This window comes from Dendropsophus ebraccatus, chromosome 3 (genome assembly GCF_027789765.1).
Source record: "Dendropsophus ebraccatus isolate aDenEbr1 chromosome 3, aDenEbr1.pat, whole genome shotgun sequence".
Taxonomy (NCBI): Eukaryota; Metazoa; Chordata; class Amphibia; order Anura; family Hylidae; genus Dendropsophus; species Dendropsophus ebraccatus.
The window spans coordinates 190,552,707-190,573,016 of NC_091456.1; the positions used below are offsets into that span (position 1 = coordinate 190,552,707).

The window sequence follows — 20,310 nt, forward strand, 5'->3', positions numbered from 1 at the left end:
CAAATATTTCTTCTCTTCTGAAGACACAGATGTGCTTTTAAAAGCAGTCAGAAGTGTGATGGGCTTAGAGGAGGAGGAAGAGACTAAGTCTGTTCAGGCTGCCATGTTTGGCGGTCTCAAGCCCAAACAGAAATGAGTCTTTCCAATTCATGAAAATATAAAAAGCCTTATCTTAGATGAGTGGAAGGAACCAGAAAGAAAACTGGTAGTTGCTGAAGAAATTAAAAATAGACTGCCTTTTGATGAAAAAGAGACTGTCATATGGAATGAAATTCCTAAGGTGGACGTGCAAGTGGCGAAAGTTGTGAAAAAAAACTTCTCTCCCATTTGATGATCCATCTCAATTACGGGACTCTATGGACCGCAAAATGGATGGTCTGCTGAGGAGATCTTGGGAAGCATCTGCTGCACTGTTGAAACATAACATTGCAGCTACAAGTGTGGCAAGAGCATTATTTGTGTGGCTCTCAGAGTTGGAGACTCACATAGAAAATAAAGCCCCAAGAGAGCAGCTTCTATTTTCTCTCCCCATGTTAAAGTTAGCCTCAGGATTTTTAGCAGATGCCTCTGCGGAGAGTATTAAAGTGGCGGCTAGATCTGCAGTATTGTCAAATACTGCAAGAAGAGCTCTATGGCTAAAGTCCTGGCAGGGTGATACAACTTCCAAAACAAAATTGTGTGCTATTCCATTTACAGGAACATCACTTTTTGGCCCCGTTCTGGATGAAATATTGGAAAAGGCGGCGGACAAAAAGAAGGGGTTTCTAGAAGAAAAAACTAAAAAAAAACAAAAGTTTTTTCCTCCCCAAGGAAGCAAGGGAAGCTTCAGGGGGAAAGGAAAATCCGGTAGGTGGAACTATGCAAAAGGGGGGAAAGACAGAGATTTTTTCCTTAACCCCAACCAACCTGCCAAAAAGCAATGATACCATTCCGGTGGGAGGAAGACTTATGTTTTTTGTTAGCCAGTGGCAAAACATTACCTCCAATCCCTGGGTCCTAAGTACCTTATCTTAAGGCTATAGGATCGAATTTACTTCTTTACCTCCACAAAGGTTTTTTTTTATTTCAAATCAACCTTCTTCTCTTTTACAGGAAAGAATGTGGGAGGGAGTTTGCAATCTAGTCCAGCTGGGAGCAGTGGTCCAAGTTCCAGACAGCCAAAAAGAGCGAGGTCATTACTCCTCCCTCTTTCTGGTACCAAAGCCAAACGGAACACTCAGGACAATAATACAGTTAAAGTACCTCAACAAATACATTGTTTACAAGAGGTTCAAAATGGAGTCAAGAAAATCTGCCATCCCCATAACTCTGAATGCCCAGATGATAATGATCGATCTCAAGGACGCGTATTTTCACGTCCCGATACATCTGAATCATCAAAAATTTGCTATTTTGCGATTTGCTAGATCGCCGCTCGTTCATGGGCCTATTACACGGCCCAATAATCGTTAAAACAAGGGCTGCAGGGACATCGTTACCGATGTCCTTGCAGCCCTTGCATAACTATATACATTACCCATCCACGTTCCAGGGCTGCTGCTGCGGTCTTCTTCTCCCCGGGTCCCGAGCGCTCTTACGTCAGAGTGGCCTGTCAGCTGACAGGCCACTCAGCCAATCACAGGCTGGGACCGCAGCGGCCTGTGATTGGCTGGGCGGCCTGTCAGCTGACAGGCCACTCTGACGTTACAGCGTGCGGGACCCAGGGAGAAGAAGACCGCAGCAGCAGCCCTGGAACGTGTATATCGTTAGTCGCCGGCCGCGCACCGCTATTACACGTAGCGGTGCGTGGTCGGCGCCCGACCGTTGTCATCGGCTGATCGCTGCATTTATTATATGGAGCAATAATCGGCCGAATCGGGCCGATTATCGTTCCGTGTAATAGTACCCTAAGGCTCCAGGGGCTCATTGTAGTCCCTTACCTGGATGACCTGCTTCTAACAGCAGGCTCTCATCACCTGCTCTTATACCATCTATCCCAAACCATCCGTTGCCTGGAAAATTTGGGATGGATAATAAACTTTGAAAAATCTCACCTAATCCCCAGCCACAAAAAAAACTTCCTGGGCATGCTGTTAGACTCAGCGGATCAGAAAACCTATCTGCCACCAGACAAGGTGAGAAGTATTCCAGAGAAGGTAAACTATTTCAAAAGAAGAAACAGGTTTCCATCAGGTAGGCCATGGCACTTCTAGGCACAATGACGTTCTTTATGCCAGCAATACAGTGATGTCAGTTCCACTGAAGGACATTGCAATCAAAGACGGTAAAAAATTCCCTAAACTGGTGGACAAAACAATCCAACCTAAACAAGGGGGTTCATTGGTTCCTTGGTTCCAGAGTCCATTGTTGATAGTAACAACGGACGCCAGTGCATGGGGCTGGGGAGTGCATGTACCCTTACAGGGTCAGTGGCAATTACAAGGAGCTTCGGGCTATATGGGAAGCTCTTCAGGGATCCAGCGAGATAGTGACAAACACTCACATCAGAGTATACTCAGACAATGTCACAGCAGTAGCCTTCATAAAAAAACAAGGAGGAACCAGACACAGAGCTCTGCAGGATCCGCAGGTGGTCAGAGGAGAACCTCATGTCAATCTCAGCGGTTCACTTAAAAGGCTTAGAGAACCATCTAGCGGACTATCTAAGTCGCAAAGCGCTGGACCCAGGAGAATGGTGCCTAAACCCCCAAGTGTATCAAAAGATAACATTGGTTTGGGGGGTGCCGGAAATCAACCTCTTTGCGACTTAGCTGAACGCAAAGACAAGTCGGTTCTACTCACTCAATCCAAGGGACATGCCTGAGGCAGTAGACGCACTGAAACAGACTTGGCGGTTTCTAGGTAATAGAAGAACAAAGGTGACCTTCATAGCCCCAATGTGGCCAAAGAGAAGTTGGTTTTCTCTAGCAATAGAAGACCCTTGGCCTCTACCACATCTAGAGAACCTGTTGTACCATGGACCAGTAAAACATCAGACCCTACAAAACCTCCATCTTGCGGCCTGGATGTCGAAGAGTCCGTCATGAAGCAGAAAGGCCTTTCTGATAGGGTCATAGCTACCCTAAAGAGCAGTAAAAATAATCTACTTCTAACATCTACTTAAAAATTTGGCGGAAATTGGAAACTGGTGTGGTGATGACAAGCCGAATCCAGAGGCTCTAAAGATCACACAAGTCCTTGATTTCTTACAGGAAGGACTGGAGAAGGGCCTGTTGCAGAGTACCCTGAAGGTACAAGTGGCAGCTTTGGGGGCAGTATCAGACCAGGCGCTGGCAGAACACCGCTGGATCAGACGCTTCTTTAAGGCCGTTGCTAGAATTAAGCCAAAAAATCCAGTCAGGGCCCCTATGTGGAACTTAAATTGGGTTCTAACAGGTCTCACCAAGAAGCCCTTTGAACCTATTGAGGAGGCATCACTTAAACATCTCACATTAAAGACTGCCTTCTTAATAGCGATCACCTCTGCCCGTAGGGTGGGCGAGATCCAGGCTTTAACTATGAGGGAACCATATATGACGATCACGGAAGACAGAGTGACCCTAAGATTAGACACTTCCTTTCTTCCCAAGGTGGTCACAGACTTCCACCGGCTTCAGGAAGTCATCTTACCAGCTTTTTGTCATAACCCTCGTAATGAACAAGAAAGGATCTACCACTCCTTGGACGTTCTACGTTCCCTTCTCAGATACTTAGAAGTCACTAAGGACTGGAGAAAGGACTCAAATATCCTGCTCCAATTTCAAAGTCCCAATAAAGGGAAAAAAGCTTCAAAAAGCTCAATAGCCAGATGGCTAACTACAACAATTACAGAAGCCTACAGTATCCAGGGTCATCCTGCTCCTACCGGTCTAAAGGCCCACTCCACAAGAGCAGTATCGACCTCGTGGGCGGAAAGATCAGCAGCTTTGTTGGATCAAATATGTCGGGCCACCACTTGGTCAAGCCCGCATACTTTCTTCAAGCATTATAGATTAAATATAATGGACAATAATGCGGTATCTTTTGGTAGGAAAGTCCTACAGGCGGTGGTCCCTCCCTAATTTATGTTTATTTGGTATTGCTCTCATGTGGGCTGTTATGGTGGACGCCCTGTAAAGGGTGAATTATACTTAACGATAATTCGGTTTTCTGTAGTCCACCATGACAGCCCGATCAATACCCCGCCCTTGTTTTCTGTTGGATATTATTTTCCAATAAATAGTTTATGCATCTGTTCCTGGTGGCTAGTACTTATTTGTAAATCACTGGGAAGGTGCAGGGGGGGGGGGGGCTTTTAACCTCTCTGTGTTCCTGTTCCTATTAGATCCTAGGAGACAATCTCTCATGTGGGCTGTCATGGTGGACTACAGAAAACCAAATTATCGGTAAGCATAATGCACCCCTTTTTTTTTTCTAATGAAGTTTAGATGAGCGAATAGGGATACATAATGTTATATTTACTGTGTACCTGGAATGTTTTTATGAAGAATGATTATCAGGCAGCTCTGGGCTCAATCAGCATTTTCTAAAGTACTTTTTTCCCATTTAAAATTTGGTCCCTAAGTAACAACAGAGGCGCCGTAATCTCCCCTCCTTGCTGTCTGTACCTGAGGAGGCGCCGTTGTCTCCCCTCCCTGCTGTCTGTACCTGAGGAGGCACCGTTGTCTCCGCTCCCTGCTGTCTGTACCTGAGGAGGAGCCGTTGTCTCCGCTCCCTGCTGTCTGTACCTGAGGAGGCGCCGTTGCCTCTGCTCCCTGCTGTCTGTACCTGAGGAGGTGCCGTTGTCTCAGCTCCCTGCTGTCTGTACTTGAGGAGGCACCATTGTCTCCGCCCCCTGCTGTCTGTACCTGTGGAGGTGCCGTTGTCTCCACTCCCTGCTGTCTGTACCTGAGGAGGCGCCGTTGTCTCCGCTCCCTGCTGTCTGTACCTGAGGAGCTGCCGTTGTCTCTGCTCCTTCTCTATCTCCAGTGTGACACCCAGTGTAATGTGATTCTAAGTGCCGTCTCCTAATGCACAGGTACGCTCAGCATCGGAGACAACAGCAGTAATACCTCCAGTACGGTATCCCGTCACCTCCAGTAAGGTATTCCATCACCAAATTTAAAATAGAAATAATTTAGAAAAATGACCACTGTATATCATGGTCGCTGTATATACAGAATACAGGCGCTTTATAGATTGGCGTAGGGAACCTTGGCTCTCCAGCTGATGCAAAACTACAACTCCCATCATACATGGACAGTCAAAGCTAAAAGTTTGGCTGTCCAGGCATGATGGGAGTTGTAGTTCTGCAACAGGTAGAGAGCTAAGGTTCCTTACCCCTGCAGATAGTAGGTAAGGTTTATATAAATGTGATATATATTTGGAGAGGGAAATTATTAACTATTTACTAATAGGAAACTTAGTAAAGCACCTTGTGCTGGGGCACTACACATACATACAGGTATTGTCATATTCATACTGACCCACTTGAATAAAGGTCACATGCAGTGTGTGTGTGTGTGTGCGTGTGTGTGGGGGGGGGGGGGTAGTTTTATCTTTTTACCATTTCCACAATAACAGCAGTTAAATATACAAACCGTCCTACGAAAAATAAGCCCTGAGGGTCCTTTCACTCATACAGATAAATCTCTTAAGTGCTTGTTTAGCGAACAAGTGATATTTTTTCTTTTACATGATACAACATTTAGACGAGAAAATAAATCACTATAAGATGTTGTTAGGGTAATATATACTGATCCCTGCGAAAGACAAGCGTTAACATTGAAGTATCTGAAAACGTCTGTCATTGCACTGACAGGCGGCCAAACTGCAAAATAACTGACGTCATTCTAAAAAATAATAAACAAACAGGAAAAAACGTAGTGGGAACATAGCCAAAGCCTGCCAGGGACTTGTTTACATCAGCCGTCTCAGAAGGGAGGGGGGAGGAGGGGGAGACGGAGAGAAAAGCTCACACTCAGATGTTAGGGTGAGACTTATGGTACTTTTACACGGAGCGATAATTCGCCCGATTTTGATTGAACGAATGAAATACGGAACGATACATCGTACGGAAAATTTGTTATGCGATCGTTTAAGCCGATCTCACACATAGGTGAAATCGTTGAAAGACTGTTTACACTAAATGATCTGCGAATTTTTTGCGAACGACCAACGATAATTTGAGAACATGTTGAAAGATCAAAATGAGCGATTTCTCGTTCGTCGTTTGATCGTTCGCTGCGTTTACACGTACAATTATCATTCGATATCATTCGAATTATCATCGTTATCATGCAAATTCGAACGATAAATCGTTCCGTGTAAAAGGACCATTACAATAAAGTCTCTCAGCTATAACTGGGTGCTGCCTAATCAGGGAAGTGATTTGACAGCTGTCCGTGAGTATCAACCAAGACATGTGAAAGCTCCTTCAGTCTTCAAGCTGATCTGATTTATTCAGTGAAAATCTTAGTTATATCTTAACATAAGAACTTAGAAAAAAGGTAGGAGGACCCATATTCTGCAAGAGCTGCCATGATGTTTGTCCCCGGCTGTCCTTGCCCTTATCTATAGTCAAGGATCCTCAGACCCTAAAGTAAACAAAAGAGCTAGGAAAAACAAGTTCTCCTTGTAATAAAAGATGGTAAATAGACAGAGCGGGGGAATAGTTGCATACACAGCATTATACACATTTTAAGACTATAGAATAGAGAAACAGTGACAAAATGTCCTCTCAACTCCACACAGATTTTTGTGTCTTCAGCAGAAAGCAGAGGTTTAGAACTGGGGAAAGGAGACTGAATAGATAATAACAAGTATGGAAGGAGTTATTAGTCTCAGTTAAGTATAAGTTAGTTTAAGTTAGTACAGTATAGATATATATTACAAATATACAGCTCTACTGTGTACACACATACAACTCAGCTACATACACATTTACAGCTCTACTATGTACACATACAGCTCAGCTACATTTACATTACACATATACAGCTCAGCTACATGTACATTACATATATACAGCTCAGCTACATGTACATTACACATATACAGCTCAGCTACATGTACATTACACACATACAGCTCAGCTACATTTACATTACACACATACAGCTCAGCTACATTTACATTACACACATACAGCTCAGCTACATTTACATTACACACATACAGCTCAGCTACATGTACATTACACATATACAGCTCAGCTACATGTACATTACACACATACAGCTCAGCTACATTTACATTACACATATACAGCTCAGCTACATGTACATTACATATATACAGCTCAGCTACATGTACATTACACACATATACAGCTCAGCTACATGTACATTACACACATACAGCTCAGCTACATGTACATTACACACATACAGCTCAGCTACATGTACATTACACACACATACAGCTCAGCTACATGTACATTACACATATACAGCTCAGCTACATGTACATTACACATATACAGCTCAGCTACATGTACATTACACATATACAGCTCAGCTGCAGGCATATATAACACACACATACACAGCTCTGCTCTACACACATCACACACAGACAGCTCAGCTACATACACATCACTTCAGCTCGTCCTGCATACGCTGAGCAGCAGCCCCTGATCATGTGACTGATCACATGACTGTGACATCATGGCAGGTCCTGGAAGCACAGGCTCCTGTACAGCTCTACCAGCGGCTTCCTGACTTATCAGCTGCTGCTGGACTGTCCCGCCCGCTCCCTGCCCACAGTATATACTAATGCTGGGTCACTGCTCACCTCTTGTACTTTTTCTTCCCATTCTTTATTATACATTGTATCCTCTACTTTCTATTCATCTCTCCAGGATCCTCTGCTGATATCTTCTATATAAGAGACCGACCCATCAACCATGGAGAGAGACAGAGACAAGATGGCCGACAGGATAATAACCCTCACCCTACACATACTCTTCCTGCTTACTGGGGAGGTGAGGGATTCTGGGAGTGATGTCATCATGACATCATTCTTATCTATGGAATAACAGATGGATAGGACTGGAGAGGTGAGGGATTCTGGGAGTGATGTCATCATGACATCATTCTTATCTATGGAATAACAGATGGATAGGACTGGGGAGGTGAGGGATTCTGGGAGTGATGTCATCATGACATCATTCTTATCTATGGAATAACAGATGGATAGGACTGGGGAGGTGAGGGATTCTGGGAGTGATGTCATCATGACATCATTCTTATCTATGGAATAACAGATAGATAGGACTGGAGAGGTGAGGGATTCTGGGAGTGATGTCATCATGACATCATTCTTATCTATGGAATAACAGATGGATAGGACTGGAGAGGTGAGGGATTCTGGGAGTGATGTCATCATGACATCATTCTTATCTATGGAATAACAGATGGATAGGACTGGAGAGGTGAGGGATTCTGGGAGTGATGTCATCATGACATCATTCTTATCTATGGAATAACAGATGGATAGGACTGGGGAGGTGAGGGATTCTGGGAGTGATGTCATCATGACATCATTCTTATCTATGGAATAACAGATGGATAGGACTGGAGAGGTGAGGGATTCTGGGAGTGATGTCATCATGACATCATTCTTATCTATGGAATAACAGATGGATAGGACTGGAGAGGTGAGGGATTCTGGGAATGATGTCATCATGACATCATTCTTATCTATGGAATAACAGATGGATAGGACTGGAGAGGTGAGGGATTCTGGGAATGGATGGAGTGATAGTAATGTGTCTCTCCATACACAGGATTACACAGTAGTGAAGAAGTCCTCTAGTGGGCGCTGTGGGGCCCCTGGGTGTGAAGGATGGGGAAGAACCCTGAGCCCAATCCCGGGGCCCCTGATACATGAGGAAATGGAGGAAGAGAAGATCCTAGAAGTCACCAACAAGATGATGGAGCTGCTGAGTGGAGAGGTGAGACTGTGGCTGCTGGGAATGCTGGGACATTATACAGTAACACCACTGGAGGGGTGGGGGGGATGACTGTGTGATCATTGTGTGTGTCAGGTTCCTATAAGGTGTCAGGACGTGGCGGTCTATTTCTCCATGGAGGAGTGGGAGTATGTAGAAGGACACAAGGATCAGTACAAGGATGTGATGCTGGAGGATCAGCAGCCCCTCCCATCAGCAGGTAATAGACAGGACTATATACACACCTCCTCTCTGTATTATCTGGATGGAAAGAATGAATTCAGTCTCTGTATGTGTTCCCTCCAGTCAGATCCAGTAAGAGAACAGCACCAGAGAGATGTCCCCGTCCTCTTCTCCCACAGGATCAGGATCAGGTAGATGGAGATGTTCCCTATGATCTGTACATCCCACCTGACTTCTCCTCCTGTCTGATGACTTTTACAATATTTCTCTCACATCTTATGAATCAGGGGGAAGATCTAATTGAGATCAATGCTACAGATATGACAGTAAAAGAAGAAGAAGAGACAGATGTGAGAAGTGATGAGCAGTATAAGGAGAACATTATTACAGGGAAGGATCTGAACCATAATATTGCTATGGACGAGATAGTAAAAGAAGAAGAGGAGACAGATGTGAGCAGTGATGAGCAGTATAAGGAGAACATTACTACAGGGAAGGATCTGAACCATAATATTGCTATAGACGAGATAGTAAAAGAAGAAGAGGAGAAAGATTTGAGCCGTGATGAGCAGTATAAGGAGGAAATTAATATAGGGAAGGATCTGAACCATAATATTGCTATGGACAAGATAATAAAAGAAGAAGAGACAGATGACAGCAGTGATGAGCAGTATAAGGAGGACATCACTACAGGTAACCGCCCAGGTGAGTAGTGACCACTAAATGCAGAGAACAGTCACACCTTCTCCTCAGTCACCGGCTGTAACTATTCTGTGTGGAATATTATAAGTTCTGTGTCCTGTCAGTTTTCCAGCTATATAATTATTCAGCCTAAATTCTAATATACAGCACAGTCCCAGCGGACAATATATCGCCTGTCCTCATCACAGCGTGCCTGTTGGGATTTTTTCTTTAACTCATTTTATTGACAAGTAAAGTCAGAAATAATAAAGCATACAATACAGAAAACATTTCATGGTGATTCCAACATGGCATATAGCATCAAATCCCAGATATATGTTGATTAAACAACAACCAAGTTACAATGTCACAGTTTAAATCGTACAACAGTATTCTGCTCCTCACACCAACAGTGCAGGTCGGCACAAGAAATCAACAGTGGTTTTGACAAGCAGTTATGTAATATACTCACTTTTTTTATTTATTTTGTATAATTATACAGTTACATCAGTGTTATACATACGGCCGAGCTGTGCTCCATGTTCCCTTTGTGTCGATATTTGTTCTTTTCTTTGTTCAAAAAGAGACCAAACACAGAAAGTCCCGGCGCTCACAGACATGGCTCGGTAATGACTGACAGTAATGTTCAGCGGGAACTAAAATGCTCGAGTGCTTGTTAGTAGAATCGAGAATTTTTCAATGCCTGAGTTATGACCTTTGACCATTATACTTAGTGTAGATGCAGGAAAGGCCTCCGACAAGACCTCATGGCCCTTTATTCCCACCACTATTCAGCGTAGACGGTTTGGTTCTATATTCTCCCAATATATTATAGCTTATACAGAAACTGCAACTCCAGATTAATGATTAACAGACTTAAAGCGACTCTGTACCCACAATCCCCCCCCCCCAAACCACTTGTACCTTCGGATAGCTGCTTTTAATCAAAGATCTATCCTGGGGTCCGTTCGGCAGGTGATGCAGTTATTGTCCTATAAAACTACTTAAACTTGCAGTCCTGTGTCAAATTGGAGTGGCCTAGAGTGTGTGTGCCCAAGCCTTGCACCGCCTTTCTGCCCCTCCTGCCCGCCCTCCTCATCATTATGAATTCCCTGGCGGTATTTTTCCTATTCATCACCTGTGTGAACACAGCACATGAGTGGGATCATTAAGGCACCTGTGCAGTGTTCAGATAGGTGATGAATAGGAAAAATACTGCCCAGGGCATTCCTAATGATGAGGAGGGCGGGGAGGAGGGACGGAAAAGGCGGAGAAAGGCTTGGGCACACACACTCTAGGCCACTCTTGACACAGGGCTGCAAGTTTAAGTTGTTTGTTAAGGACAATAACTGCATCACCTGCCGAATGGACCCCAGGACAGATCTTGGTTTAAAAGCAGCTATCCGAAGATACAAGTGGTTTGGGGGGTCAGATTGTGGGTACAGAATCGCTTTAAAGGACAACTCCGGCGCTGATTCACTTCCTGGTTTGTCTAAGGCGCCTCACTTCCTGGTTTGTCTAAGGCGCCCCCCCCCCCCCCCCCCCCCCCCCCAACACACACAAACACTCCTCTCTCTCTCTCTCTCTCTCTCTTTTCAAGTTGTGATCTGCCCCCAGTAACACCATGCTGGTTGGGGTCCAGCAGGTTATTAGTATGTAGGGGATCAATAGTCCTATTTTTTAACTACCATCTGTATGCTGATGACAGCCAGCTATACACCTCTTCCCGTGACATTATCCCTGTCTATCCGCTCTCTCTAACACTATGATCTCCCCGTTCCTCAAACAATCTTTCTAAAATGGAACAACTTGTATTCCCTCCCTCTCTCTCTGACCAACCCGACATCTCTCTCTCAGTCCGTGGTACTAGTCTCACTCGTCTGCATCAAGCTCCATGTCTGGGGGTTATGCTGGACTCAGATCTATCTCTTACTCCCTATATCCAAGCTCTTGCAGCTCCTGTCACCTACATCTCAGAAACCTCTCCAGAATCCGCCCATTTCTCACCACTGACACAGCTCAGACTCTTACTGTCCCCCTGATCCCTTCCCGTCTTGGCTACTGTAACTCCCTACTAATCGGTCTTCCTTTCTCTAACCTCTCCGCTCTCCAGTCTATCCTGAATGCAGCAGCCAGGCTCGTCTTCCTCTCCAGCCGTTACACTGACGTCTCCCCCCTGTACCAGTCACTCTCACCCATAAAGCTCTCCACAACTCTGCCCCTCCATACATCTCCTCCCTCATCTCCACCTCCCATCCTACCCGCGCTCTACGTTCTGCTAATGATCTTACACCGACATCTTCCATAATCAGAACGTCTCACTCCGGCCTCCAGGACTTCTCTCGTGCTGCACCAGTTCTCTGGAATTCATTACCCAAAGACCTCAGACTCATTTCCAATACCCACAGTGTCAGACATGTCCTGAAGACTCATCTCTACAGGGTTATAACATTCCCTAATCTTGTCTTCCCTCTGCTATCCCCTCGCCTTCTACCCTATATCTCCTCTTGTTCCATGTATGTATTACCTGTACTCAAGACATTGGCGGGTGACTGGCTCACCCAACACTTATAGACACTTTCTGACTCTATGTATAATGGCTGGACCACCGGAAAATAAAGCACTTATTGAGTCTTGTCTCCCCCCCCCCCCCCCAGTCCTCCCAGTCTGTAAGCTCTCGCCAGCAGATATCTCACTCCCTTTGTATCTTTATTTATATATTTTAATTATTTAATTCTATAATGTGTAAATGTAACCTCTGTATTGTGTGTATAAAAAAAAAAAAAAAAAAAAGCTGCAGAATCTGTTGGCGCTATAAAAATAATAATTATTTTTAATTTGAGAAGAGTTCCGTTATTTTTACTTCTAAGGACGTCATCCACCCGGCCTCCAGCTTTTAGATCAGTGGTGTCAAACTTCAATACACAGTGGGCCACAATAAAAAAATTAGACAAAGTCGCGGGCCAACCTTGATAATTATTGCAAATGTGGCGTTCCTGGCACTGTCAGTGGTGTGCGTCTCCCAGCACTGTGCACTATGATAAATGACATGATAAATTGCTATGATATGATTAAACCCCAACCCATGTAATAGCCCCCCCCCAATATTGCCCCATGTAGTAGCCAACCCAACCAAAATTGCCCAAATAGTAGCCAGCCCCTCAAGTGTCCTATATAGTAGCCCTCCCCAATAATCTCATATAGTAGCCAGCGCTCCCCAATAGTCTCATATCGTAGCCAGCCCTCCTCCATAGTCTCATATAGTAGCCAGCCCTGCCCCATAGTCTCTAATATAGTAGCCAGCCCCCCCAATAGTGTCATATAGTAGCCAGCCCTCCCCCATAGTCTTATATAGTAGCCAGCCCTCCCCAATATTCTCATATAGTAGCGAGTTCCCCATAGTCTCTTATAAAGTAGCCCTCTCTTCCCTGTAGTCTCATATAGTAGCCAGCCCCCCATAGTCTCTTATAAAGTAGCCTGCTCTTCCCCGTAGTCTCATATAGTAGCCATGATGGGCCAGATGTAATTCAAACCCTGAATTGCCTGGTGGGCCAAAAATAATGGCACAACGGGCCATATTTGGCCCGCGGGCCAGAGTTTGACATGCCTGTTCTAGATTCTTCTCCCTGACACTTCCTGTGGATGGGAACAGATCTGATCATTCTTATTATGTTACATAAAAAAGAGTAACTTTCCATGTCTGCAATATGTTTAAGCTTCTATTACTGGGAAATAAGAGAAATGGTGTTTTCTCCTTTGCAGATGATTCTACCAGGAGCTCAGGGGGACATCAGATCTCCTCAGAGGATCATATCACACAAGATACATATGAGGAGCCGTCCACTATTCCAGATACACCCTCAGCCCCTCACAGCAAAGATCTCTCATCTCATCCTGTTATACAAGTCCCATCTTCTGCTCCATCACAGCAAGCTGACATTTACAGAGAAGACTATGAATATCAAATTGAAAATACAGGAAAGCCTCTGTTTTTAGATTTACAACATGAAAAATATCTTACGGGGGAGAAGCCATTTTCATGTTCAGAATGTGGTAAATGTTATGCTGGGAAAACAGGTCTTGTTCAGCATCAGAAAACTCACACAGGGGAGAAGCCATTTTTATGTTTGCAATGTGGAAAATGTTTTTATCAGAAATCATCTCTTGTTGTGCATCAGAGAACTCACACAGGGGAGAAACCATTTCGATGTTTAGAATGTGGCAAATGTTATGCTGGGAAAACAGGTCTTGTTATCCATCAAAGAAGTCACACAGGGGAGAAGCCATATTCATGTTCGGAATGTAGGAAATGTTTTAATGAGAAATCATGTCTTCTTACGCATTTGAGAACTCACAGAGGGGAGAAGCCATTTTCATGTTCGGAATGTGAGCAATGTTTTAATGGGAAAAGAGACCTTGCTACACATCGGAGAACTCACACAGGGAAGGAGCCGTTTTCATGTTCGGAATGTAAAAAATGTTTTCTTTGGAAAGCAGACCTTGTTGCGCATCAGAGGACTCACACAGGAGAGAAGCCATTTTTTTGTTCGGAATGTGGGAAATCTTTTACTCATAATGCAAATTTTGTTAGGCATCAGAGAAGTCACACACGGGAGAAGCCCTTTTCATGTTCATAGTGTGGGAAATGTTTTAATTGAAAAAGGAAAAGGGAGAAGCCATTATCTTGTTCACAATGATGTAAATAAATCTAAAGAACTTTAAATCTTTATGAAGGTAAATCTGCATTTTATAGTAAAACAGTTCAGTGTATAGTATTAGTAACTGTACTCACTCCACTTACTGACAGCAGCTCCCTGTGTACCCCATAGAGCTATAATCAGCCTCCCCTCCTCCAGGCTGTGCCGTCCTGCTCTGTGGTGATTCTGTCCATAAGATGGCCGTGCCCATGCCCCTCCCCCACGAATGGGCCACGAATAACATATTTTAGACACATAGAGGATGGAAGTAATAGAGAGGAGCAGCTGGAGGGGAAAGAGGATAGAAGTGAGAAGTGTTGTGTGCAGGAGATGGTGTCATACTACCTGCTGGACCTTTATTCCATTCATCATATGGAAACAGTGACTACAAACATAAGGGAACAGTCCTAAAGCCTGGATTAAAAAGAAAAATAATCCTACTCTTTATTTGCAACGCGTTTCGGCCCTATATCATCTAACATGGGCCTTTTTCAAGCATACAGAGCAGACACTACATGAGCAATATATAGGCACATCTTAATGACATTATATTAGACTTCCGGGTCAGTGACCTCAGGGGGTCGTGGGAAAAAAAGTAAACAAACATATGCACATGGCACATCGTGGCACAACATCAATATGTAAACAAAGACTAAGGACATACATAAAGTTCATCAATCCATAAGTCCGTGTGACCCCAAAGCTCATAAGTTGTGAATAAGTAGATGAATACATAAATAACCGTATATCTCCACATAAATGAATAAATAAATATATACAAAAGGGTAGTTAGTAGAGATGAGCGAACCGGGTTCGAATCGATCCGAACGTTCGGCATTTGATTAGCAGGGGCTGCTGAACTTGGATAAAGCTCTAAGGTTGTCTGGAAAACATGGATACAGCCAATGACTATATCCATGTTTTCCACATAGCCTTAGGGCTTTATCCAACTTCAGCAGCCACCGCCAATCAAATGCCGAAAGTTCGGGTTCGGATCGACTCGAGCATGCTTCAGGTTCACTCATCTCTAGTAGTTAGGCACACTGATCGCAGGGTAAGTATGAGATGACAGTTGCTGAAGTGCATGATCAGTTTAAATGTGTGTGGTTGTAATCCTGTGTAGGTGCAGTTCGTTGCTTACCATGCTGGTGAACAATAACCCCCATCCGGGACCGAAGTACAGGGCTCCGGCGGTGTGGAGGAGCGGAGTAATCCTTCTAGCGTGTGATGTCATCACGTTGGAGCACGCTTCATCGGCGTAAAGATACGCTATTCCTGAAAGCTGGAGTAGCGTAGTGGTAAGTAAAAATCACTAGTAAAGGTTCCGATGTATTTTAACCCCTTAAGGACAGAGCCTGAAATGGCCTTAAGGACCGGGCCAATTGTCACTTTTGCGTTTTCGTTTTTGTCCCCCCCTTTTTGCATTCTGACATCTCTACACAGGTGTAAAGGGTAAATTTAGTGTTTTTCATACCTTATTTCATATCATACGTCGTGGTGCTTGTTAAAGTAAAAAGTGTCCCTTTATCAACTGCAGATTGTATTAAGTGGGCATGGCCTCGTGGCATTAGCGCCACTTAGCCACGCCCACAAATGCATAGTTGATCACGCCCCCTTGACGCTCATTGGTTGGCCGACGTAAAGGGGGTGAGGTCTAGACCTTTCGGCCAGCCTGTTCCAATTGCCAGTGAGGGGGCGGAGCCAACGGTGCTGTTGTGGGCGGGACTAAGTGGCACTACTGCCGCGAGGCCACGCCCACTTAATACAATCTGCAGTTGATAAAAGGACACTTTTTACTTGAACAAGCACCATGACGTAGGATATGAAATAAGGTATGAAAAACGCTAAATTTACCCTTTACACCTGTGTAAAGATGTCAGAATGCACAAAGGGGGTGACAGTGTCACTTTAATTTTTTTTTTGCAAATATTTAAAATGGTCCTATTGTGACTTTTATAGGGCTTTTATTTTTTCACCTACGGGGGGGGGGGGGACACCTATGGGGTGTCATTTTTTGCATCATGATCTCTAGTTTTTATTAGTAACATCTTTTTCTAGATCAAACGTATTGATCGCTTTTTATTTTTTATACAAAAAATGACATTAAAAAAAGCAATATCTGCGTATTTTTACCGCTTTTTTCACGCCGTTCACCGTGTGGGAAAAGTATTGTTTTATTTTAATAGATTGGACGATTACGCACGCTACGGTATATAATATGTTAATTAACTTTATTACTTTCTATGTGTTTTATGTATGAAATGGGAAGGGGGGTGATTTACACTTTTATTGGGGGAGGGGCTTTGGGGCATTTTGTAAAAACATTTATTGATTTATGTTTTTACACTTTTACACTATCATTTACATACATTGGATCGGTAACACTGATCCCTGCTATGCCATAGCATTGCAGGGATCAGTGTTATCTGTGATCTTCTGATTCAGCCTGCCTGTGGCCTGTGGCAGGCTGAATCAGAGGACCGATCTGAGGACTGCACGGAGGAAGGTAAGAGACCTCCAGGAAAGAGACCAGTCAGGAAATGCGATCGGGAGCCCTGCAGACACCCCCATGCTCCTGTCACTTATACCTAAACGCCACGGTCACGGCGTGATCGTGGCGTTTAAGTGGTAATTGAGGGCGGCCACGCAATCGCAGTGGCCCACCATTGAGGGTGAGGGCCTGGCTGCAGATAGCAGCCCATCCTCACCCGCTATGGGGCGGGCTAGCGCCCAGGACCGTGCCAGGGCGTATATTTAAGTCCTCTTGCGTTAAGTCCCAGGCAGTGAGGGCGTAAATGTACGCCCTGTGTCATTAAGGGAGAATTTTACAAATAAAAGAACTTAGCAAGGGTATAGCCTCGATATACACAATGCAAGGGTTGATTATATATGAAAATTAGTAGGGAGTTACAGTAGTCAAGACGGGAAGGGATCAAGGCGACAGTCAGAGTCTGATCTGTGTCAGTGGTGAGAAATGGGCGGATTCTGGGGAGGTTTCTGAGATGTAGGTGACAGGAGCTGCAAGAGCTTGGATATAGGGAGTAAGAGATAGATCTGAGTCTAGCATAACCCCCAGACATGGAGCTTGATATACAGGAGTGATGCTAGTACCACAGAGTAAGAGGGAGATGTCGGGTTTGGGTTGGTTAGAGGGAGGGAATACAAGAAGTTCAGTTTTAGAAAGATTAAGTTTGAAAAATAGAGAGGTCATAGTGTTAGAGACTGCGAATAGACAGTCACTAGTATATCGCAGGAAGGCAGGGGAGATGTCGCGGGAAGAAGTGTATAGCTGGGTGTCATCAGCATAAAGATGGTATTGCAGGCCAAACCTGCTGATGGTCTGTCCGATGGGGGCTGTATAGAGGGAGAAGAGGAGAGGACCCAGGACTGACCCCTGGTGAACCCCAACAGAGAGAGGTAAGGGAGAAGAAGTAGAGCCCGAGAAGGATACGCTGAAGGAGCGGTCAGAGAGGTAGGAAGAGAACCAAGAAAGAACAGAGTCCTTGAGGCCAAGAGAGCTGAGCATGGAGAGGAGGAGCTGGTGGTCCACCGTGTCAAACGCTGCTGAGAGATCCAAGAGAATCAGCAAGGAGCAGTTTCCCTGTGATTTGGCCTTCAGGAGGTTGTTTGACACCTTGGTGAGAGCAGTTTCAGGGGAGTGAAGGGGTCGGAAACCAGACTGTAGAGGGGAAGAGAGTTATCAGAGAGATAGCGGGTTAGGCGAGAGTAGACAAGACGTTCCAACAGTTTGGAGATGAAGGAGAGATTAGAAACAGGCCGATAGTTGGCTGCACAGGAGGGGTCTAGAGAAGTTTTTTCAGCAGTGGGGTTATACAACCCCTGGTAAAAAGTATGGAATCACCAGTCTTGGATGAGCACTCATTCAGACATTTCATGCTGTAAAACAAACTCAGATCAAAAACATGATACAATATTAAGGTCATTCCAAAGTGCAACTTGTTGGCTTTCAGGAACACTCAAAGAAATAAAGAGAAAACATTGTGGAAGTTAGTGAATGACACTTTTATTGACCAAGCGCAGGGAAATAAATATGGAATCACTCAATTCTGAGGAAAAAAGTGTGGAATCATGAAAAACACATAAACAAAAGACCATTCAAAATACATCACTAGTATTTAGTTGCACCACCTTTGGCTTTTATAACCGCTTTCAGTCTTTGAGGCATGGACTTGATGAGTGACAAACAGTATTCTGCATCAGTTTGGTGCCAACTCTCTTTGATAGCAGTGGCCAGATCAGCTTTGCAGGTTGGAGCCTTCTTGTGGACCATTTTTTTTTCAATCTCCACCACAGGTTTTCAATTGGGTTGAGATCTGGACTATTTGCAGGCCATGACATCGACTGAATGTGTCTTTCTTCAAGGAATGCCTTCACTGTTTTTGCCCTATGGCACGATGCATTGTCATCTTGGAAAATTATTTCATCATCTCCAAACATCTGTTCAATTGAAGGGATGAGAAAACTGTCCAAAATGTCAATGTAAACTTGTGCATTGATGGAAGAATTAACCACAGTCATCTCCCCAGTGCCTTTGCCTGACCTGCAGCCTCATATCATCAAGGACTGTGGAAATTTGGTTGTTTTCTTTAGGCAGGCCTCTTCATAAATCTCACTGGAACGGCACCAAACAAAAGTTCCAGCATCATCACCTTGTCCAATGCAGATTCTTGACTCATCGCTGAAGACAACTTTCATCCAGTCATCCACAGTCCATGATTGCCTCTCCTTAGCCCATTGGAGTCTTGTTTCTTTATGTTTAGGTGTCAATGCTGGTTTTCGTTTAGCTTTCCTGTATAGAAATCCCATCTCCTTTAGGCGATTTCTTACGGTTCGGTCACATACATTGACTCCAGCTTCCTCCCATTTGTGCTTCATCTGTTTAGTTGTACTTTTTTGGTTTTCAAGACAAATGGCCTTAAGTTGTTTGTCTTGACGCTTTGATGTCTTTCTTGGTCTACCAGTACGCTTGGCTTTAACAACCATTCCATGCTGTTTGTATTTGGTCCATATCTTGGATACAGCTGACTGTGAACAGCCCACATCTTTAGCAACCATGCGTGAAGGGTTACCTTCTTCAACAAGTTTCACAATCCTCTCTTTTGTTTCAAGGGACATTTCTTTTGTTGGAGCCATGGTTCTCGCCACTCCACTTCGTCCAGCAGCCCTCCAAGGTGTCATGACTGCAGGTGTTTTTAACTGCAGACTAACGGGCACATCTAATCTGGGGCAGGTGTCCATTTAGGGAAAGGAAATAGACTGGGTGTGACCTTTTTTCTACCTCCAATTTGAGTGATTCCACACTTTTTCCTCAGAATTGAGTGATTCCATATTTATTTCCCTGTGCTTGGTCAATAAACGTATCATTCACTAACTTCCACAATGTTTTCTCTTCATTTCTTTGAGTGTTCCTGAAAGCCAACAAGTTGCACTTTGGAATGACCTTAATATTGTATCAGGTTTTTGATCTGAGTTTGTTTGACAGCATGAAATGTCTGAATGAGTGCTCATCCAAGACTGGTGATTCCATACTTTTTACCAGGGGTTGTAATAGAGTGTTTGAACGAGGAGGGAAAGATCCCAGAGGAGAGGGAGAGGTTGAATATTTTGGTGAGGTGAGAAGTGACAGCGGGAGAGAGGGACTGGCGGAGGTGTGAGGGAATAGGGTCACTAGGGCAGATAGTGGGATGAGAGGAGCTTAGAGACTTCTTCCTCTGTCATTGGGTCAAAAGAGGAGAGTGATGAGGGAGTGGGAGAAGGAAGGGGATCTATGAGAGAAGTAATAGGAGCTATGGGACTTTGGGGCAGGGAGGTGATATC

General features: G+C 44.3%; 2 protein-coding genes across 2 annotated transcripts; both read left to right on the plus strand.

Annotated features, from left to right (window-relative positions):
• Positions 1-9,372: 9,372 nt before the first annotated feature.
• Positions 9,373-10,405, plus strand: LOC138786617 (uncharacterized). Its single transcript, XM_069963598.1, has 2 exons — positions 9,373-9,799; positions 10,278-10,405. Exons 1-2 carry the CDS (start codon positions 9,373-9,375, stop codon positions 10,403-10,405), a joined length of 555 nt encoding a protein of 184 aa, XP_069819699.1.
• Positions 10,406-13,275: 2,870 nt separating this feature from the next.
• Positions 13,276-15,711, plus strand: LOC138786804 (oocyte zinc finger protein XlCOF6.1-like). Its single transcript, XM_069963865.1, has 2 exons — positions 13,276-14,509; positions 15,596-15,711. Exon 1 carries the CDS (start codon positions 13,483-13,485, stop codon positions 14,410-14,412), a length of 930 nt encoding a protein of 309 aa, XP_069819966.1. The 5' UTR covers positions 13,276-13,482; the 3' UTR covers positions 14,413-14,509; positions 15,596-15,711.
• The last annotated feature ends 4,599 nt before the right edge of the window (positions 15,712-20,310 follow it).